At 41.5% G+C, this 21010-nt stretch overlaps 2 protein-coding genes across 3 annotated transcripts in view; one reads left to right on the plus strand and one right to left on the minus strand.

Annotated features, from left to right (window-relative positions):
- The window catches only part of LOC147206112 (transcription factor Maf-like), a 62238-nt gene extending 53619 nt beyond the window's left edge, over positions 1 to 8619 (plus strand). The window contains exon 3 of the mRNA XM_086108936.1: positions 1516 to 8619. The gene's annotated coding sequence lies outside the window, so the exon portion shown is untranslated. The remainder of the gene's footprint in view (positions 1 to 1515) is intronic.
- The window catches only part of wwox (WW domain containing oxidoreductase), a 169154-nt gene continuing 151405 nt past the window's right edge, over positions 3262 to 21010 (minus strand). For both annotated transcript variants that reach the window (XM_086108935.1, XM_086108934.1), the window contains one exon: positions 3262 to 3459. In XM_086108935.1, the coding sequence (XP_085965061.1) occupies positions 3262 to 3459 (198 nt within the window). The remainder of the gene's footprint in view (positions 3460 to 21010) is intronic.

The raw sequence follows: 21010 nt of genomic DNA on the forward strand, positions 1-21010 counted from the left end.
TAGAGAGAGAGAGAGAGAGAGAGAGAGAGAGAGGAAAAAGTTGTAGGTCTTCAAAAAACAGTTTCGTGAAAGGAGTAACGCATTTATTCTATTTAAAAATATTTATTTCATGCTCTGTGAAAAACGATTGATATTATGGCAGCTTATTTTGAGGTCTTCTTTGTGTAAAAGCATCAAATCGAAAGAGTATGTACCGGTATGTATTATCGTACACGTCATTTTAGAAGCAGCACAATGTCCATCAAATTCGAGCAAAAAATATTGCAAAATGTATTTTTTAATTACATTTTATTTACTTTCGTTTTTACTGTTTGTTGATATACAGAACATTACTATTAAGTACTATTTTTCCCCCATTAAAAAAATTCTTACAAAAATTTTCAGAGTGGTTTACGACGGGATGGAATGGATTGATGGTATTTCCATTCAATTCATCATCAAAAAAAGATTGGCAAAGACTGGACTGGGGTGGTGGGGTGAAAGGATCAAGGTCCTCCTCTTTACTCCTCCGGCTGAGAGGAAGTGTAGCATATTGATCAGCTATCAGGACCATTCCGATACGAGCTGATCGATGACACTCGCTGTGGAAGCCGGGCAGGCTCCTCCCACTTTACTCAGAACGCTCACGTCTGTTCGTTTGATACGCGGGGGGCCCTGAAGGTCTTCGATTTTCGAATGCCTCGCTGAAGGACTTTATTGTGGAGAACAGAACATGAGTTACATGCTGCACTCTCTGATCACGTTCAATACAAGAGTCACAATTCACCTTAAGATGGATATAGAAAAAATGCTCAAAGGATTTTCCATGAAACTTGAGGTGAGAGGCACAAGCAGTGGTCGTGCGATTAGCACCATGGACAGCAACTCAAGGAGTTTCAATTGTTCAAATCTCTCTCATGATAATTTCTTTGCTCCAGTGTTGTAACTAATGCTACACTGAGAGTGTAATGGCACCTGTGCTTCCAAGTGTGTGTTCAGTGTGTGTGAGATTCACTGGAAAATGCTGTAACGTGATGTGAAAAATCCAGTGATAAGACACCTGCACTGTGAAGTGCACTGCTGATTACAGCAACGTGGCACACACTGGCGCTATCGCCTTCCTTCTGTGCATACAAGCGCAGCATGTGTCCAAACATGTGTTTTTTAATTTTGGAATATTAACAATAATCATAAACAAGGAATGTGTGAGCATCTGTGCGATCAGCTGTTTGTTTGTGTTTTTTTTTCTTTTACACAGCCCACCTGCATGCTCTCGTAAATAAAAACGCATTCATTATGTGAAATGACACTTGGTGTGTTTTACTGATGCTTCGGAAAACAGTGGTGGCCTCAGCATTGCTTGTTTGCTGCCTACACAAATATCTCCCCCTGATGGCCAGCTGATTTACACACTCTCTTTTTAATGAGCTTCAAAAGCAAAACACACATGCCTGGAAAAACACACACTGTATCCATTTTTTTGTTGTTATTTTTATATTTATTCAAGCTTTAATTTGTCTCATTTCTTCTCCACAGATATCCCTCCACTGGAACGCTGACGTTTCAAGACGGACAAACAGCACCCCGACTGCCATTAAGCACAAGGTCTCAAAAGGCAACCAAACTAACGGCGGCGCAACTTTGACCCCTCACGCCCCCAAATCCCTGCCAAGTAAAAACACAAAACAAAACAACAACAACAAAATAAAAAAAAAACAAATACCCCAGGAAAAATCATTTAAAAAAGAAGAAAAATCCACTAGACTGAAACCCACCTCATGTTCCCTCTGAGAAGAAAATAATATCAAAAACATTTCTTATTTAAAAAAACCCTCCAAATTGTAATAATCTCACCAGAGTGTAGTTTATAAACAAATAGGTCGATTCATAGAGAAAACTGGAGAAAAAAAAACATGATGAAGTGATGTCCACACCCCTTTAGCACACGTCCACAAATCAGGATGTTGTAAATATTGTATAGAAGATCGGGACATTATTAAAAAAAAAGATAATTAAAAAAAAAAAAAAAAGGAAAAAGCGGAACTATTGTATATATAGATTCATACCTCGATATAGCCATGAGTTTCTCATTGTTTCTTTTTTAGACCCAACCCTGAAGGATTAACACACAAGAAGGAAACATTTATAAATAGACCCCCCCCCCCCCATAAAATAAAAAATGGTTGGGGAAGATGGATGATTTGGACAACAAAATATTAGGGCCACAATGAAAAAAGAATTGGTCAAATGAATAGCATTTCATTGTTTTGCGTTTTCTTTTGTTTTTAATTGGAGACACTCAAGTAGAAAGAAAATATTTTGAGAATAAAGTTATAGGTCTTCAAAAAAACGGTTTCATTAAAGGAGAGAAACATGTATTTTTTTCCCTTGTGAAATATTGTTAATATGTCAATATATTGCATTTTTTCCCCTGTAATATTGTCGCTTCCTGTTAATGTAACATTTACTATGACATTCCTTTTTTTAATGGAACCGTTTCCTGTCATAGTCCTACTTTTTGCTTGTAATATTGCCACTTTTTACGACAAGATACTAACTTTACTCTCAAACAATTTCATTGGTGATAATTCGACGGTACTCGTAAAATTGCGTCTTCACGACTGTAAAATATTCCTGCCTCCAAATTATGTTTTTTTTCTGTTATTACTTGTTTTTCATTGTTGTTTTTTGTTCTCATGCAATGACATTTTCTTTGTAGTCTTGCAACTTTTTTTGCAATCCTCTAACTTTAATCTTGTAAAATTGTGACCGATTTCTTGTAAATACATAACTTTACTCTCATAAATTCACTTCCTTCTTGGAACATTCTCATTCTATACTTTACGTATGACTTAATTCTTGTAAATAAACGAAAAAAAAGAGTTGATCTTCACATCCGACTTTTCTCATAGTATTTTCTTTTTTTTCTTTTTTTCAGTGTGGCCCTAATATTACTACGACTATTTGTGACACTATTGCTGGAATCAGACACATAAACTACAGAGAGAATGTCTATTGGTCAACATTTACTTTCAAAGAAAAGTGTTTTTAACAAGGATGAAAATCAAGAATAAAAGAGCAGAACCCAAGTGTAAATTGTTCCCATTTTCCCCACCTAGTTCATGTGACATCATTATCCCCTCTTCTTGCCTCTTGGCGTGCCCATCCATATGGTCGTGCTTTTGGCAGCTCTATCCAACAACGCAGTCAATGAGGCTTCCCCATTTTTTTCCCTTTTTGTTTTTGGCGGGGGAGACAATGACGACCGTGACTCCTTAATCCTCAAATGGCCCTGATCTGGCCCATGGTCTCGCCCTGCGCCACTAGGCGCTCGCTAAGCTCCCACAGGCCGGCGGCAGCATCCGGGTCCTGGGCCTGGGCGGAGGGCTCGCAGCGGAAGCAGTTGTTGAAGTACATTCCCCCCAGCCCCTCCAGCTCGGGAGCCACGGCGCAGTACACGCTGGTGGCGGCACCTTGTTGCTGCGGAAAGACAAACCGAACACACACATGAACTCAGCAAAGGAAACACACAAAGTGGACATGCTGCCTCTCCTGTACATATATTTATATACATATATTTATTTATCTATGTCTCTATTGGGTGTCTATGGGACCATTGCGAACAAGAACAACATGGTGGATGAAGCTTTTTATATGTAAAGTGAACCCCAACATACACACGAAGAATTTTGGGAACCTAATCGCTGTGTTTGTGATCACGCCTGATACAAAAACGTTGCTTTGGTGCAATCTTGTGGCATCTTGGCCCTTCATTTATTCAGGCCATAGCTTTGTCTAATAGGAAATAGTGCTCTGCTGCCCACTGGTGGCAGTCACAGACCATTAAAAACCTTTTTATGTGGGTGGGGTTCATTGTATATGTGAAAGGATGAGGTTATAAATACAGTATGTATATTTTTCACATGGGATTAGTGCGTGGCAGCACGGTGGCCTAGCTCAGCTAAATTCTCCTCTCTTGCTTGCATGGGTTCTCTCCGGGTACTCTAGCTTCCTCATACGTTCCAAACAAACATGCATGTTGGGGTCATTGAAAATTTATCAATAGGTGTGAATGTGAGTGTGAAAGGTTGTTTTTCCACATGAGCCCTGCGAATCGCCACCAACCAGTCCAGGGTGGACCCCACTACTTTTGTTCAACCTCAGCCGAGATTGACTCTAAGCACGCCTTCCACCCAAATGTGTAAAAGCACTCAAGGAAACGGGTGGATGGAAACCAAGGGAAATAACTATAGTATGAACTGGTTAGGCCTCAAAATTGAGCCTTGTGGGACACCACAATCGAATGGAGCTGGAACAGATGAACGCTGGTCTTACTGAACAAGAAATCTTTGATGAAATATATATGGTTTCAAAAAATATCACAACTGTCCTAAATATTTGCTTTTCAGTCCCACTTACATATGGGGACGAAACAACGTAATGAAAGTTTGTGTTGTGTTTGTGTTCTCTGCGATTGGCTGGGGACCAGTTCAGCGTATACCTCACTTCTCGCATGCCAAAAGTCAACTAAAAATGGGTCCAGTTAGATTTTAATGACAATAAATGCTATAGAAAATGAATGGATAGAAGGTATTAGTACGCCTTAAGTGAAGTTGTTGGAGAAACGACGGAATTTGAAATGTGTACTGCTTTCACACATGCACGTACGCACACACACACACACACACACACACACACACACACACACACACACACACACACACACACACACACACACGACTGTTTGTCAGTAAGTCGACTAAGCTAAGTTTGCGGGCATCAAAACACAATGCATGGACTCCAAGTCGTCTCATACGCTCCGGCCGGTCAGTCAGTCACTAATTAGTAGGGATATTCATGCTGGATCTGTGACATTTTGAAAACCAAGACGTCAGGCGGAATTACACACATTAGCCGCGATGTTCAAAGGCCTTTCTAAAATAAATAATAAATAAAAAGAAATAAATAAAAAGCCGCTCTGACAGCTTTCACCAGCACCACCAAAGCGAACGTCAAGGCTGGATACGTGAAATGTTTTCACCTCTTTATCTGGAAGCGGCAAAAGTCGCTTGAGAGAAGCTACTGGTGACACGCACCACACACACGTGTGCACACACACATTGGAAAGCTGTTTGAGCATTTATTCCGTATCCTTGATATCCAGCTTAAGGTCATGTACCAGTAAACTCTTTGTACTCACTAATCAGGGAACTCAGAGCACTGGTAGAAAGACTGCATCTTACTTGTAACACTGTTTTACTAATACAAGCAGGATGAGTACGCGTTAACTGTGCTCTCATTGACACCTGTGTGCCACATGTACAGGTACCACGAGAGAAGCGCTAGATTTTAACAAGTAGAATTTGGTCATATGGTACTAGGAGCACACAGGTAACTAGTGCACAGTTTTGTCTTGCTAGTGAGGAGAAATCTGCATAGTAGCATGTTATTTTTTATCCCTGATATCCAGCTTAAGGTACAACAAGCTGGATATCAGTAGGCCAACAGTTGCACTAGTAGTAGAAACAAATTTACGAGTTAAACACAGCCGAGATACGAGTGTGCTGACTTGTACTAATGACGACAAAAATGATCCTATTACGTGGACTACTATAGAATAAATAAGATGCTATAAATGTTCAAATGGCTTTCCATACGCACACACAGACACACAAACACACACAGTGAGCAACTGTTTGAACACACAGCTGTGCTTCCATACGCTAAATGCAAATGAAGAGGAAAAAAAAGATTCCAAGATTTGTCATCAATGAAGCTGCAAGCTAGCGCTGGAAGTAAACTTGGGCGCCGACATTTGAAGCGCGGCATGATGAGAAAAGCACGATGTCTCACTGTAACCTGCCAGACGGCCGATAACTGGGCCTGGCATAGCGTCTCATGTATCAAAGATGGGACAAATGCCAAGCAGTGTCTCTCTGAGCTGGAAAGTTCACACGGACGCCGCTCGACTGCGCAATTTCAAACCAAGCAGTCGCTCCCTCGCTCATGCCGACTCAAAGTCATCCATGTTACTTTGAGTCCAGCTACTAAACGCTGGCCGCACAAAATGGAATTGGGGAAACTTGCTGATTCTGTTTTGTCAGCTTTAAATGCAGGGTCGGGCAAAGTATTCTTTAATCCAACATAAAGAGTCCTGTCATTCAGCTGTCTCTATTCATACGCAATTGGTTAATTAACACATATTACCAGGACTTCATTTTTTGTTGGCTTTTTTGTCATGCCTTGCTGAAAGATCCACCAATTCACGAAAGTAAAAATATTACTTTCGCAGCCTTTTGGAGTCAACCTCCTATATTGAACTAGGGAGGAGGAGTTTCATGTCATCTGGCCATAGCTGTGTCTAATAGAAAAAAAGCTTTGTGTGCATTCTTACGCTGCACATCACCAAAATAAAAAAGACAAAATGCTATATGTCAGGATAATTTGAGATGCTCCGAACATACAGTATTTAGGAGAATTGAAGACCAATTTTCAGGCATGCTGCCCGAAAAAAATTAAAATCTTAATTGTCTTAAACCACATTAAACACCTTTCTGATTAACATGACTTGAAATTTTCACCATTGGGGCCTAAATTTGTCAAATCCCACAAAATGTTCTTTCGGGTGAATTGGAATGAATGTTTGTCAATATGTTCCCTATGAATGGCTGGTGACCTGTTCAGGGTGTACCCTACATCTCTCACACAAAGTGACCTGAGAGAGGCTCCATCCCACCCAAATCGGGACAATCGCCACAGAAGATAGATGAAGATGTATAGATGGAAGCAGCTCAAGTGAGAACAGTTTGGGAATCAAAATTGAGCTCTGGGGGACACCACAATCCTGTACCACTGAACACAAAAGCTTAAATGAAATAGCTAACATTTTAAACCCCGTGACATCCGTATTGTGTACCTAATGATTCGAAACAACAAAAGATGGAAAAAATGAGACACTAAAAAATTGAAAGTTTCTTTTTTAACTATGGAAGTCCTTGGAGTATTCTTTTCAGCTCATTGTGAGAGAACAAATTGTGGATAATGTACTGAAATATCAAAGTACTTTAACACGCAGACCCTTGTCCGCCTAACACTAGCAGAAACCAGCTTGCATAGTGCTATTTGGGCCGACGTTAATCAAGTGAATTTACTTCATTATCCGGGTTGAACTGCTGTGCAATTGGCAATTTCAGACGAAGGAAGCAACCTCGTGTCAACGATGATTTAATTTTGCAGAATTTATGACTTATCATTGAAAAAAAATTAGGATCATCGAAAAAATTAGAACACATTATTGGGCAAGTAGCCATATTTGTTCACTACGAAATTAACACAGTAAAATTTCGGGAATTGAGTGGCATACAGTAACAAACCTTAGAGTTGAAAATCAATAATGATTACATAATTACTTAATAGGGTTCAGCTTCACAATATATTGTTTTAAGTGAGTTTTGCAGCAGTAAAAAAATGAACTACCGTATGTGTGCTTGCCAAAACTGCATCTCAAAAAAGGAGTCGTAAAGTGGCCTTTGCAACAACATACAGGTAACATACAGTAGCAAACACACAAAACCCAGCACCAACCCTCTGGAAACACTCTGAGATGCGATCCAAGTCGCCACATTGACACCCCAAACATCCGAGCACTTCCTCCAAGCGAGACAGATGTTCCTTGTACAGATTTCAGTGTGCAAAACTCTTTAATAAGCGTATTCAAAAGCAAGTACGTGCGTGTGTCTGTGTGAGGGGGGAAATGTGGTGTAATGTTTGTTTGTTTTTTCACCGTGTTCTCTTTTGTCATCTTCTTGCATGTGACACCCCCCGCCCCCTCAACATGTCCCTCCGTCTTCCATCTGTAGCTACCACATTGACCTGGATGTAAATAAAGCCAGTACTGTAGAGCAGTCTGTTTTTGTACATAGAAGCTGACTTGTATATATTTAAAAAAAAAAGAAAGGAATACCAATAATAATAATAATATTGGCTATGCATGCTGAATACCTAGCAATTCTTTCAGGTACTTTTATAAATTCTCTAAATTCTTTAATGGCATGTCCATGAAAAAAAAATGTGAAAAAAAAAGTAGAAAATGGAAAATATAGGATTAAAAAATAGATATTGTCAGGCAATATTCTCTATTCTAGGACCATGTGTGTGTACAAGTCTTCCTGTTTTCTTCCTCCTGTGGGTGCTTGTGTGTTCCTGCTCACCATCTGGCTGGCTTTTGGCAAGCGCTACCGACGCAAAGCGAGGTTTGAGGCAGAGCACGCGAGCCAAAGACAAGAGTGGGGCCGGTGACACCCCACAAGGTGGCCAGGGCCATCACAGAGTCAGCTGCGCCACGGCCGATAATTGGAGCGTATGGCCGCTCATATTGGTGTGATGGAAAAATATATATATCATATAAATATTGTAACTGTGCCCTGCCCAAGCTCATGGACGATGTTGCTCTTATTCATCCAAGTGGGACTCCATATGGATTGTGCTTCTATATTTTCAAAATGGTTTTGTTTTCTAGTGTTTTTTTTCTCTCCTTCTTCTGCCCTTCGACATGTGATGTTTAAATATAGATGGAGGTGTCTGATTTTTAACCTGTGCTAAAGATATTTTACATTTAATAAATAACCATTGAAATCAAGACCTGTGTTTGTGTGTGTGTGTGTGTGTGTCATGTATTTTGGAGGCTGAATCAAGGCTGGAAAATGCTTTTGCTCAGTGGCATTTTTAAAATGACAGATGGTCATGTGTAGATGAGGTAAAAAAATAATTTGTTCTCTGAAATTGTTCATTTGAATAATTCTTCAGGTTTTGAGTTCTATAATTATAATTTAAACAATTACTAAATAAAGATAAAAATGAATACATGAAGTGAAAACATTTTTGAATGTTGTCAAATCATTTATTGATTTTGTTGTACAATAAATCCATGTCTTGATTATTTAATGAAACTATATTCATTAATAAATTAATTTAATTACTCATGAATGAACATGTGATGTAGTCAAGTCATATCCATCCATTCACTATCTGAACCGCTTATCCTCAGAAGGGTCATGGACATCGGCGCCTCTATGGGTGAGTGTCTGGGCTTGAGTTCATTGTGTTTTTTTTCTTCTTTTATACTGTTCTCTCGACGATCAATCAACGGCTAAAAAGTGTGTTGATGACTTTGGCTCTCCTTTCCCACTTACTAGGGCATTACAGTAAATAAGTACTGTATATTGTAAAAAAAAAAAAAAAAACGGAAAAAAAAGATTGCTTTATGAAACCACGATATAGCAGGGGGAAATCTGTTTGTGAAAAATAATTCCTAAATGGGAGGTGACCAGCATCCTGGAACCGTTTGTGATGGAGTAAAAGGCACCTTAGAAATGAATATGTGTGTGTGTGTGTGTTTACTTCAGCCGTGGTAACCTTTGCAAGCTGACAGCTCAACTGAGCGTGCTCAGTCCAGCTGTAGCAGGACCTTTGGCTAATGTGCCCCCCCCCCCCCCACCCCACCTCAAATAAACATGCTGCCTCTCCATTCAGCTTGCCCAGCGGACCAAGAGGTGAGCAGATTAGCACCTTTTTCGCAATGAAAACACAACCCAACTCACATAACACTGACCTGTGTGTAGTGATGAGAGTACAAATTTGTTCGTGCACTTCAATAGATTTCTTTTTGAGGCATCTGTCCTTCACTTATTTATTTGGCTGCTGCTAAAAAGCAATCCAAGAAAGAGCCAACACGGAGGCACTTTAAATGGTTAGGCAGTTATGGACGGACTCCCACTTGATATGAGTTTGGAGGTGATTAGTTTATTCTGAACACAACTAGTGCCACAGTTTTAAGAAAGTAGTAGCTGTCGTAGTAGTAGCTCCTCTTTCATCTATAACAACAAAGAGTATGCAGAAAAGTGGTTAAGAGTGAATGACTGTCTGTATCTTATGTGTTGTATTGTATTCTTTTGTTATTCTGTAATTGTGACTTCAAGATGGTGCCGCGAGAGTGGCTGCCTTTACAGCAGCGCCTATACTTTGTGTTCTCCTACTTTCTTCCTTTCACAACTTTGCTGCTGTAGATTAGGAATTTCAACATTGTGAGACGAATAAAGGTTTTCTTATTCTTATTCTTATTCTTAAATTAGTACCTGCAACTAAGCACCGCACTGTAAGGCACTTCGGAGTACAAGGCACACCTCAATAAATGGCCTGTTTTAAAACTGTTTTCATATATAGGGCACAGCACATTATAAAGCACATAGAAGTCATAGTATAGGCTGCGGTTGCGTTATGCATCCACTAGATGGAGCTACACTAAAGGAATACAGTACAATACAGCTTTATTTATATAGTGCTTCCACAATTGCTAGAACTATAACAAAGCGTATTACAGAACACTTAAAATACAGTATTATGTCCACGAAATCAGAATATTGATCCAAATATCAGGTGCACTGTCGGCTTTTGTGAAAATTGAAAGCTTTTAGGTGCGCCTTATAGAGCAGAAAATATGGCAACTAAATAATTGTAGGCTGGAATTTGAGAAGCGGTGTGTCGAGTTTTTATTTCCACTCAACCTCCCAGAGATGACCAATTCAGAAAATTTTGCTGGTCCGTTATTTGTCATCTGTCATCGTCAGTCCGTCATTTTTTGAAGTCAAACCATTTGGAATCGTCAGTCGGTTGGTAAGTCAGTCATTTTATTTTAACCGTATTTCCGTCACCACTGCCATCAGTAAATTTCACCGGTCCACTAGTCTGTCCATCATCAGTTCCTCCCCTTAACCGCTGCAAAAAAACCACATCATAGTCTAACAAATGAGAAATCCAATTTGATTAAAATGACAAGTGGACTGCACGATGTGACAGTGTGTCTACATCACAGTGTGGCTGCCCAAAATGTTTCACATACACACATACACCTTTTTGCCTATTTATTAAATGGCCAAGTAAAGCGGCAGCCCTGCTGCTGTTCTAAAAAAGTTTTCATTTCAAGTTGAAAACGGCTTACCTAACCAAAATCCAAACCAAGGGGAAAATCCAATCCAAGTTGCTTGCACTACTAATCTGGCCTGTAAATTCTCATCCTCTTCTTCCTCTTTTTCTTCTTGTTCTTCTTCTTCTTACTCTTCTTCTCCTCCTCGGTTCATTGGCGGATTACAGCTCAATGATGAATATCGCCACCTACTGCACAGGAGGTGCAAAGCGTTTCCATATAGACCTATTTCCAATTTATTAAACGATGACGTTAAGATGCATGTGCATCGCTGACAGGGTACGTTAATAACATGTGCACACACCCTGGACATGATTGTAAAAATTACTTGGAAAAAATAACATTGCCAGATGGAGAGCAACTTTCCAATCCTAATGGGATCACAGAGTAGCACGAAGATGTTACCAAGTGGCCCGATGTTCATCTTTAGCAGGGTGAGTAACAAAGCCAGCTCGTCTGCAAGTTTGTTTTGTTAGGTTGAATAAAAGGGAAATGAAGTACAGTGCTTTCTTTAGTCCTACTTTTATCCAAGCCTCTTTTTTTACACAAGTATCTGTGCTTCTATTAAAGTATAGAGTACTTGTGCCACCACGCTGACCCGCGTCCCCCTGGCAGGGGTAGGCCAGGGTTCAGTGTGGAGGTGAACAGCTTTGCTAAATGCACAGCGCCAAATAAAAGGTCAACTTTTAATAGAAACAGAACAAATCACCGACTGCACTGAAGCAACGAACGAGCCCGTCCAACCTTTACAAGAGCAGGTAATCGGACTGATGCCCGCAAATTGACCATCACAGCTCTCCCCTGTGATTAAGCCCGTCCTGGTCATCGGTGGGTGCTAAACTCTAATTCATAGCCTCCATTAGCCTGCTGGATGTGGCTAATACTCACCTACTGGCAACATGTTCCCCCCGGGGGGGGGGGGGGGGCATTAGGTACAGGATGGAAACTGTGGCCTTCCCTCCCCCCCGCGACCCCTTTTTTCTCTTTCCATTCCTTCATCATGCCCGTTCAAACTGAGGCTTTCTTTTTTCTTTCTCAGACAGTCATTCCAACAACAGAATTTAAGGACGATGCTTACAGTTTTTGCAATAGTTAAGGTTTGTCTTCTATTTCAGACTTGCCCTCAAAAGGCGCCACCAGGATAGGACAGACAGACAGACATGGCTGGAACAAACTTAGAGGCATTCAGCTTTGGCTCAACCAAGGGGGAGCGACACACCGACAGAGCCCCCCCCCCCCCCCCCCCCCCCAAAAAAAACTCCTATTGACCTCCCAATACAGATACTGACTTATTGAGTGACGGATCCACCGGGATCAACCAACAGACCGACGGACTGAGACCGACCAAGAGATGGGTGAATGGACAGACCAAATAACTGGGACCAACCCGGACCAAAATATGAGCCAACCAGTCAACTGTCAAAATTACCAGGACCGACCAAAAGTCCAACGGACAGACCGACGTATCAATCAAACCGGGACCAACCGACTGGCGAACAACTGACTGACCAGGATCAACCAAGTGAATTACCAGGACAGACTAACCAAAAGACCAAAGGACAGACAGACTAAAGAGATAAATATTTCCTTCTAAATGGACTGTTGTTTTAAATCGTTGGTAACTACCCTAGCAACTAACGCACCCTATTTTCAGATGAGCCTGTTAACACTTTTACTTTGTGACAGAGTCAGAAGTCATTGAGATTTCCAATGGGTTAAACTATGGGGGAAGGACAAGAAAGGACTCTCATTGGTCCCCAGTTTCTGCGTCAAATAACCAAATAACCAACGTGGCAGTCATCGCTTACTTTGAACGGCCGCTTGAGGGAACAACAAAAGGTGAAGGCAAGAGGAAGGCGCAAAGGTAAGAGAAGGCGCAAAGGGACCAAGGGAGGCACCAAGGAGGCAGGAGGCGATGATGCGCCTCGGCTGTAGGACGCGAGGCATCCAAGGGGAAAATGACAGCCAGTCGGAAGGACTTGCGCAGCCACTGTGAAACAATCTCATTTTTATCCACCAACGACGGTACTTCCGAAGCGATCCGCACAGCCTAATTATTTTGCCCTAATAAAAGCAACATATGCTAAGACAATAAAAGGCCTTATTGGACAGCTATTCATTAAAGGGGAGCCGTAAAAGGTACAGGGACTCGGGCACAGGGATTACCTTTTTTTTAAAGGGCTTTTCTCCTTAGACTTCTGCGGGCACAGCCATACGGGAGCGTGGCCCGTCATAAAACACGTGAATTATAAATGAACGCGCCTGTCTACTTTATTGGCTGTGATGCGCTCACCTGACTGACTCATTCAGATACCTTGGCTGGAGCCAATCATTCAAATCATTCCAGTATTGAAATGCGTACATGTGGGCGGTGAACCGCTAGATGGCGCCTGTCTTTGATCTGTCTTTCTACTTTGAATTTCACGCTGTTCCTCGCCAATTTTTAAGTGATCATTTTTATTCTTTTTTTTTGTAGCATACAGTCAAAAATGGGAATTTTGAGTATCCTTCAGTGTAGTCCCACATTGCGCCACACAATGTAGCACTGAGGTGTACTGGAAGAAATGATATTTTCGTGACCTTTCAAATATTTCTATTTGGGAATTTCTGATGAAATTTTGCTTCATGGTTTGAATGAGGAAAAGTGGCAACACTCTAAGAATGGAGAAATGTAAAAATTAACACTTGAAAAGGTGGTGGACAAAACGGAAATGTTAACATCACCGACTGCTAGAGTTTATTCTTAAAATCAATGGGGGATCAAACAGGATTTTTTTCAATGTTTCGTTATTTTAGTAGCAGAAAACAGCATAAAGCCGTGAAACTTTGCTGCATGCTTTGAATGGGAAAAAGAAGCACTGTCTGACAAGAAAAAAGTAAAAATTGAATCCCAGTAAACTGTTAACATTAGGGTTTGCATTAGTTAAGATAAATGTGGGATGAAAATGGATTTCCAATGCTTTTCAATTAGACATGTTTGGTTGTTGCAAGGAGCAAATCTGCAGAATTTTCTGTAACTTTCCCAATTGAAGAGAAATTGTGGAATTGCAATGACAACTGAATGCCAATTCAAAATGAATGTTCATTGAAAAAAATGTCTTGGGGAAAAAAACAATCGAAGAAATAATAAAATATCATAATAATATCTGATATTATAAATATCAAAGTCTTACAATAACCTGATGATCTAAAACTTGTTTTTTAGATTTAAGATTGAATGTAGTCTGAAAGCAAGCTTCAATGTGGCGACCATTTATCGTAGCTAATCCTGGCTGGCCTCCCTCCACCTTCTCCTCCTTCAGTCACCAAGTGGAGGTCAGCAGAGGGATGTTCTGTTTTAAATAAGGAGGCAGCACTGGCCCATTAAACTCTGATAGTAATGATATTAATTTGGCAGGAACGTGTCATTTTCACAGGAGAGCAACTAGCTGAAGAACTGTCATTATGGGGGCGTGTGCACGTGCGTGTGCATAAGCGCGTGCATACACAGACGCGCGCACACACACACACACACACACATAGAGAGAGAGAGAGAGAGAGAGAGAGACAGAGACTGTGTCACAGCAGAGCGGCTAGCAGTAACATTATGAGAGAGTGTGAGAGATGTGCTAATGGGAGAGATTAGCGTGCCCTTGGTCACCACGGCCACAGCGGAGTGACTGGAGCAGTGACTTATAGCCAACATGGAACCTTTACACCAGGGGTGGGAAAAGGATGGTCCCCGAGCAAAATCTGGCCCAGTGAATTCTGCTTTCAAAATGGCTGGCATTGAATGAGTTAAGCAAGAGGGAAAGGCAGAGAATGTCCACAACTAAGTTTCAGTAAGAGTCGATGTTCACCTGTGGATATTGTTGAGGCCCTGTTTTGATGGATTGCTGCCCCATGTGTGTTGAATAGCAATTGTTTGACGGTTCATCACTACTGCAGCATCTTTTTCATTTTCGTTAAAAAGTCGGTTGGGGTGGGCTCCAATTCATGTGCGACCCGGATGAAAACTTACCACGTTCCACTTCAGAAGAAACATTTTTTGTGTGGTGTCAGTGTCTTATAATAACACCTGTATTGAAAGACACAACGGAAACAGTTGTGGAGATATAAATTGACTTGTGTATGAGGGCCTATGCCGAAGTGTAACTGTGTGACCCCGTCTCGCCGCTTCTGACCGGAGGAATGCGTTCCTGCATAAATTAACAGTGATGCGCCGCGATGTAATTATGCCGCTGTCAGGTTGGCCTCCATGCTCAAATTCATTTTAATAAACTCGGTCTCCAAGGTTACCAACCACAGGGGGTGCAGCAAGAGGATGGGGGCGGGGAGGTGGGGGTGGGGGTGGGGGGGTCACCTTTGGTGTCAGCCCCTATGGAGCCCACTCATAGAAAAGAAAAACAGTGGCACAAGAACGTCACAATAGTAAAAGCTGCATATTACGCATATAAGAGCATTTAAGCCTTCCATACTGTTCATTTGTACCAATAGAGTAGAATAACTTTTTGTAGACGCAACATGTTACAAACAAGTTGGGACACGTGGCAAAAAAAAGACTGAGAAAGTTCAGGAATGCTCATCAAAAATACGTTTGGAACATCCCGCAGGTGAGCAGGCAAACTGGGAACAGGTGGGTGCCATGATTGGCTATAAAAGGAGCTTCCCTGAATTTCTCAACCATTCACAAGTAAACATGTGGTGAAGTTCTCTTTTTGAACAACAGCAAGAGAAAATAGTCCAACAATTTAAGGACAATTTTCTTCATGGCACAATTGCACGGAATTGAGGGATTTCAGTACAGTTCGGTTGTGTTGAACTTTTAAGTACAATACGGTTGCATTTAATCTTTTTGAACTGTGTGTTTTCATCCATTTAGGTAAAATGTTAGAAATGTTAATTAATGCTGCCCCATATACTGCGTCGGCCTCACAGTGCGAAGGTGCAGGGTCGGATTTCGGCTCCGGCCTTCCTGTTTGGATTTTGCATGTTCTCGCCGTAGTTGTGTGGGTTTTCTCCGGGTACTCGGGTTTCCTCCCACATTCCCAAAACATGCATGGCAGGTTAATGGAACACTGTAAATTGTCTGAAGGTGTGAGTGTGAGTGTGGATGGTTGTTCATCTATTTATGCCTTGATTTAACGCACATGAATATATTTTACCTGGATTAGCCCCACTTTACACAATTTTTCTGTCACCTGTACAGAAGAATGACTAGTTAAAATCTTTTCCTTTTTTTTTTGCGTGTGTTTTGGGTCATCTAAGGAAAGTCATCACATGTATGGGTAAAATACCAAAAATTAGGGTACCTTTATTGCTGTCGAAGGTCCAAATGGATCACATATCTGACCCCAGTAGTATGGCACGGAAAATAAAAAGAGTGTAAATGGACAAAGTAGGAGGACACAAGGTACCAGAAGAGCATACAAAGGAAGTGGGGGAGGGTGAGGTGGTGTCTCTCTTGGGCAGATGGTGGTCTGTATTCTCATTTGTCCTGCTTCAGTATGTGAGTGTACTAAACATTCACCTCCAGGGCAGTGCTGCTGCAACGCAACATGCTTGCCATTAGCGCACATTGCTGAGATGTTAGCATGCAGCTCAGGAGGACAAATCCTGGACACTCGGAGTGGGCGGGACCGGCAAGGTCGGTCGTCTCTACTGGCCAAAAAAACTATCGAGAAGCACTGACTTAAATTCAGAATCTAAATTGTGGCATTTGTCCCATAAATCGTTTACATTTACTCCCAATACTTTATTCACTAGTGATTGTGGATGTAAATATTTAGTCCAATCAGATCTCAACCTGTCAATCTAATTTGCTTCGAGCCAATGTAAGTCAAACTATATTAGCAATGCTCGACAGCATTTTATCAGTCACTGAATGGCTGGTCACAGCAAATTTCGAGACACAAAACATGTCTGTAGTGATCTGCAGACAGGAATAAGATTTAATGACCAGCTTTTCTGGTGAGTTATAATCTTTTAAATTAATATTTTGGGGGGGGGTGCTCTACAAAAGTGGAGGTTGATATGTTTTGAATGACTCCATTTTGACTATACTATTTTACCCTAAAAAAATTAATTACTCTTTACAAATCTTTGCACATTCCATACAAAATCCAACTAAAACACATTCTGTTAGTAGCATTAACGATTTGTTTATGGGGAAGAAAAACAGACAAGTTCATATTTAATTTTTTTTTGTTTGTTTTACCATCAGCATATTATGTTTGGCACAGGTTTCCATTCAAACAGATTTTGAGTTGTGACGAATGGGAGCGTTTGGTCTCCCCCCCCCCCCCCCCCCAACAAATAAATACATAAGCAGTACTTTATTTTTGTACGGTCTTACTGTTTTATATACAGATATTCGATAAAAGAAGGATTTTACTGCATGTATCACTTGCACAAAGGCTCCACCCGCTATATCCAGGAAGTTGTGTGTGTGTGTGTGCGTGTGTGTGTGCGTGTGTGTGTGTGTGTGTGTGTGTGTGTGTGTGTGTGTGTGTGTGTGTGTGTGTGTGTGTTCGCGTTTGCAGCCGTATGGGCTCGTGTGACTTTCAGTCAGCACGCATTGTTAGCTGCAGGTAATTTATGGTTGAAGTGGCCTGATAGTCTGATACGATCGATTGCACTAGTGACTTCTCCTAGTTGAACCAAAAAAATTCTAATAATAAAATACACTTGGGAACATTTTACCCAGAGCAGTGAGAAAACTTACTAATCTTCGCGTCGTTGGTTTCAAAATTCCAAACAGTGAGTGTGACATGAAATCTACCCAATGCAGATGAGACGCGGAAGAAGTGTGTCGCGTTTAAGTTCAAGCCATCATCTCCCTCGGTCTCTCTCGAAAATTCCCTCAGACGGTCCATCCATCTAAAGGAGCATTTAGTTAATTGAATGATTAATAAATTCAGCTCGGTCACACTATTTCACCGCACTGCTGGCTTTGGATAGAAATGTCTGTCAAACAATAGACATCATATATCAACATGTTGGGAACGTGGGGTCTTAAAAGCAATAGTAAGAGGTAATAGAGCCTTGTTTCCTCAGACAGTAGATGACCAAATGGATCAAAGTTCATTCATATTAACCTTTTCATGCATCCTGTAAACCAGATAACATGATAAGGTGTCCACTGTAGTAACCACTGTCCCTGAAAGGGTTAAATCCATGACTGACAGCCGTTTTTAAAAGTAAAGTTCCCCTTTTGCCAGCAGTTTTAGAGCATTTTGACTGATCTGTCAAGACCCACTTGAATACTGCGTTGCACGACAATCGAAGAACCGAATATCACCTGTTGGAGCTCACTGTCAAAATGAATAGAAAACAATGTGAATTGAATCCTACACAGCAGGCATTAAATGGCAAAGTACATTACAAAGAGAACTACGATTTGTGCATTTCAAACAACCACAAAACTTGCCTAAGGAATGTACGCTAGCTATGTGCTAATACACAATGCGAAATGGGATCAACAGGCTAATGAACTGCGTAGATGGTCGCGGTGTCTCAAGCAACACGTAGGCAGGCAATATAGCAATCCTTACAGACATTCTTTCTCCTCTGCGAAGACAAACTAATATTACTGCAGTTTACTGAGGAGTGATTGTCTCCATGCACGACTGTATAATACTACCCCCAGGTGGCCAAGAATCACAAACCAGAAGGAGCAGCACGGTGTCCACTGAAGTGAAACAAAAGAGATGGCATAAACTGCCTAATCCTTTATATTATTTTTAATTGTGTCATTACTGGATAGATATATAAAGTACAAAATCACCCAACAATATTTTCTGATTTAAAAAAAAAAAAACAACAACACGATGTCGATTTGGAGTTGTTGCTCTGTTTCAAAGCACCACTGTATCCCGTAAAACCCAAATCACAGATATATTTGTGATACAGCGCAGGAGTGGAACACTGTATGATTATTATTTTTTTGCGCTAGCAAGTCCTTCAAATGACAGTACCGAAACATGCGCGCTTGGAGACAGCCACCTTACTACACCTTTCCTCCTTTAATAAAGATGAGCATTGACAGAACAAGTTGCTCTACATAAACCTTTCCTTCCCCCCTCCCACTGCCCCCACTTTCCAAATCCAGTTAGACAAGAACATCCTTGCCTTTCACCCCCCTCCACCTGTCCCTCCGTCATACCTCCCGTACTGACATCAGCGGCTAATCGGGAGCGTCAGGCCGAACGGGTCCCTGACGCCTGTCCGCCTTTCATCCGGCACCTTCAAACGGCATGAACACGCTTTCATAACGCCGCCTGAGTGACGGCTTTGGGGCTGGAGTTTGGAGGTGGAGACGGGGGCGTGATTGGATCGGGCACTTTGTCCTTTTTAAACACATGAATGGAAAGTGCTGGGAAGTAATAAAGTACAAATACTTGGTTCTTGGACTTACTTGAACCAATTTGTCTCATTTTCCACTGCAATTCCAGGTCTGTATTAACACACAAATGGCTGGTGAACACAAAAACACAAGGCGGCCTTTTGGATAGATAGCACCTGCATACAGGAGGAGGGGGCACACAAATAAGATAAATGTGTTTGTGTGTGTGTGTGTGTGTGTGTGTGTTGGGTGTAGCGGTTGCATCCATAAATAGGATTGTATAGGAAGCAGGGCAAGTTAAATGGGATTGTAATGCAACAGTAAGGATGGAGAAATACGATATGAGGGTAAGAGCTGTGTTCTCACTAGTTCCACTTCCCCCCACGATATACAGATTCTTTAGGACTAGCCTGCAGCATGAAGGTAGGTGTGCGTGTGTGTGTGTGTGTGTGTGTGTGTGTGTGTGTGTGTGTGTGTGTGTGTGTGTGTGTGTGTGTGTGTGTGTGTGTGTGTGTGTGTGTGTGTGTGTGCGTGCGTGCGTGCATTAAGTCCATTAATGTGGAGGCTAATCTTGAGGCGCCAGTCTCCCCAGGCGGAGGGTGACCTCCCCCCAACCAGGGTCTGCCATGTTTGTCCTGCTTCTTACTTTCGTCTGTGTTCAGTCCTTAGATCTCACACTACGTTTCATCATTCCCCCTAAACTTGCCTGCCATTCTGTTTCCTCTGCCAAAGAAGTGATCTTTTTGAGATATACTGTATATTTTTTAAACAATGCGATAGGCAGGTATTCTTCTATGGATGTTGTTGATAAAGTATGATGTTCAGGCCACTGCCGCATACAAATCAACAAACCATGGCACGGATGAATCAATCTACATTTGCTCCTTTTCCATGGTACCGGTTCTACCGCAAAACAGTCTGATTCTGCCTTGTGTGGTCGCTCTACCATTCCCTTTTTTTGAGGCTGTGTGGCGACAGTGGAACCGTTGTTCAGAACCTCTTCTTACTTAGTTCTAGAACGTAGGCCAAGGAGGGCCGTGATGTCATTGTCATCTGATTGGCTGACCGATTTCATAAAGCAATATGGAAAGGAACTCCACCGCACACACCCATTTTCTGGTTTTAAGGGATCGAGGCTGAGCCTTCAAGTCATAAAACTAGAATATATACAGAGAACATATTGTAATTTACAAAAATACGTAACCATATTTATAATTTCATGTAGACCTGTGGATGAAATTTGCTATAAATTAGGACATCGCCACAGTGTGCAATCACAATGCATGTTTTGAAGTGCTGCAAAAACCTGTGGCCGAGACTCAGCCTCTTGTGAAATCTTGTGACAGAAACAGACACACTGCGAGTGTACAGTAGAGGCAGGCACAGGTCAGTTTTTCCACTGTTGTAATGGAGAAGCAACAGAGGCCAGGCCAGGCTAACCGAGGCCAGAGTGGGGTCAGGCTGTTCTGAAACCTGCATATGGAAAAGTGCCTGTTGTGTACCATGCATCAGTACACCTTTACCAGCCAAAAAACTATCAAGTTACAAGAGTATAAATCCAACAACCCAAGGTGCCAACTGTGCTTGAGCACAGTCCACACTGGCTAGTATGAAAGAGTTGAGTCAACTACTTGCAAACTCACTTAATATTAAACATTTTGTGAAATATGGCCTGTGGACCCAAAATATGCTCCTGACCTGCACAGACACATAGAGGGATAAAAGAA

The sequence above is a fragment of the Hippocampus guttulatus genome, chromosome 4, assembly GCF_054856545.1.
Source record: "Hippocampus guttulatus isolate MCC_2025c chromosome 4, RoL_Hgut_1.0, whole genome shotgun sequence".
In the NCBI taxonomy this organism is placed as follows: Eukaryota; Metazoa; Chordata; class Actinopteri; order Syngnathiformes; family Syngnathidae; genus Hippocampus; species Hippocampus guttulatus.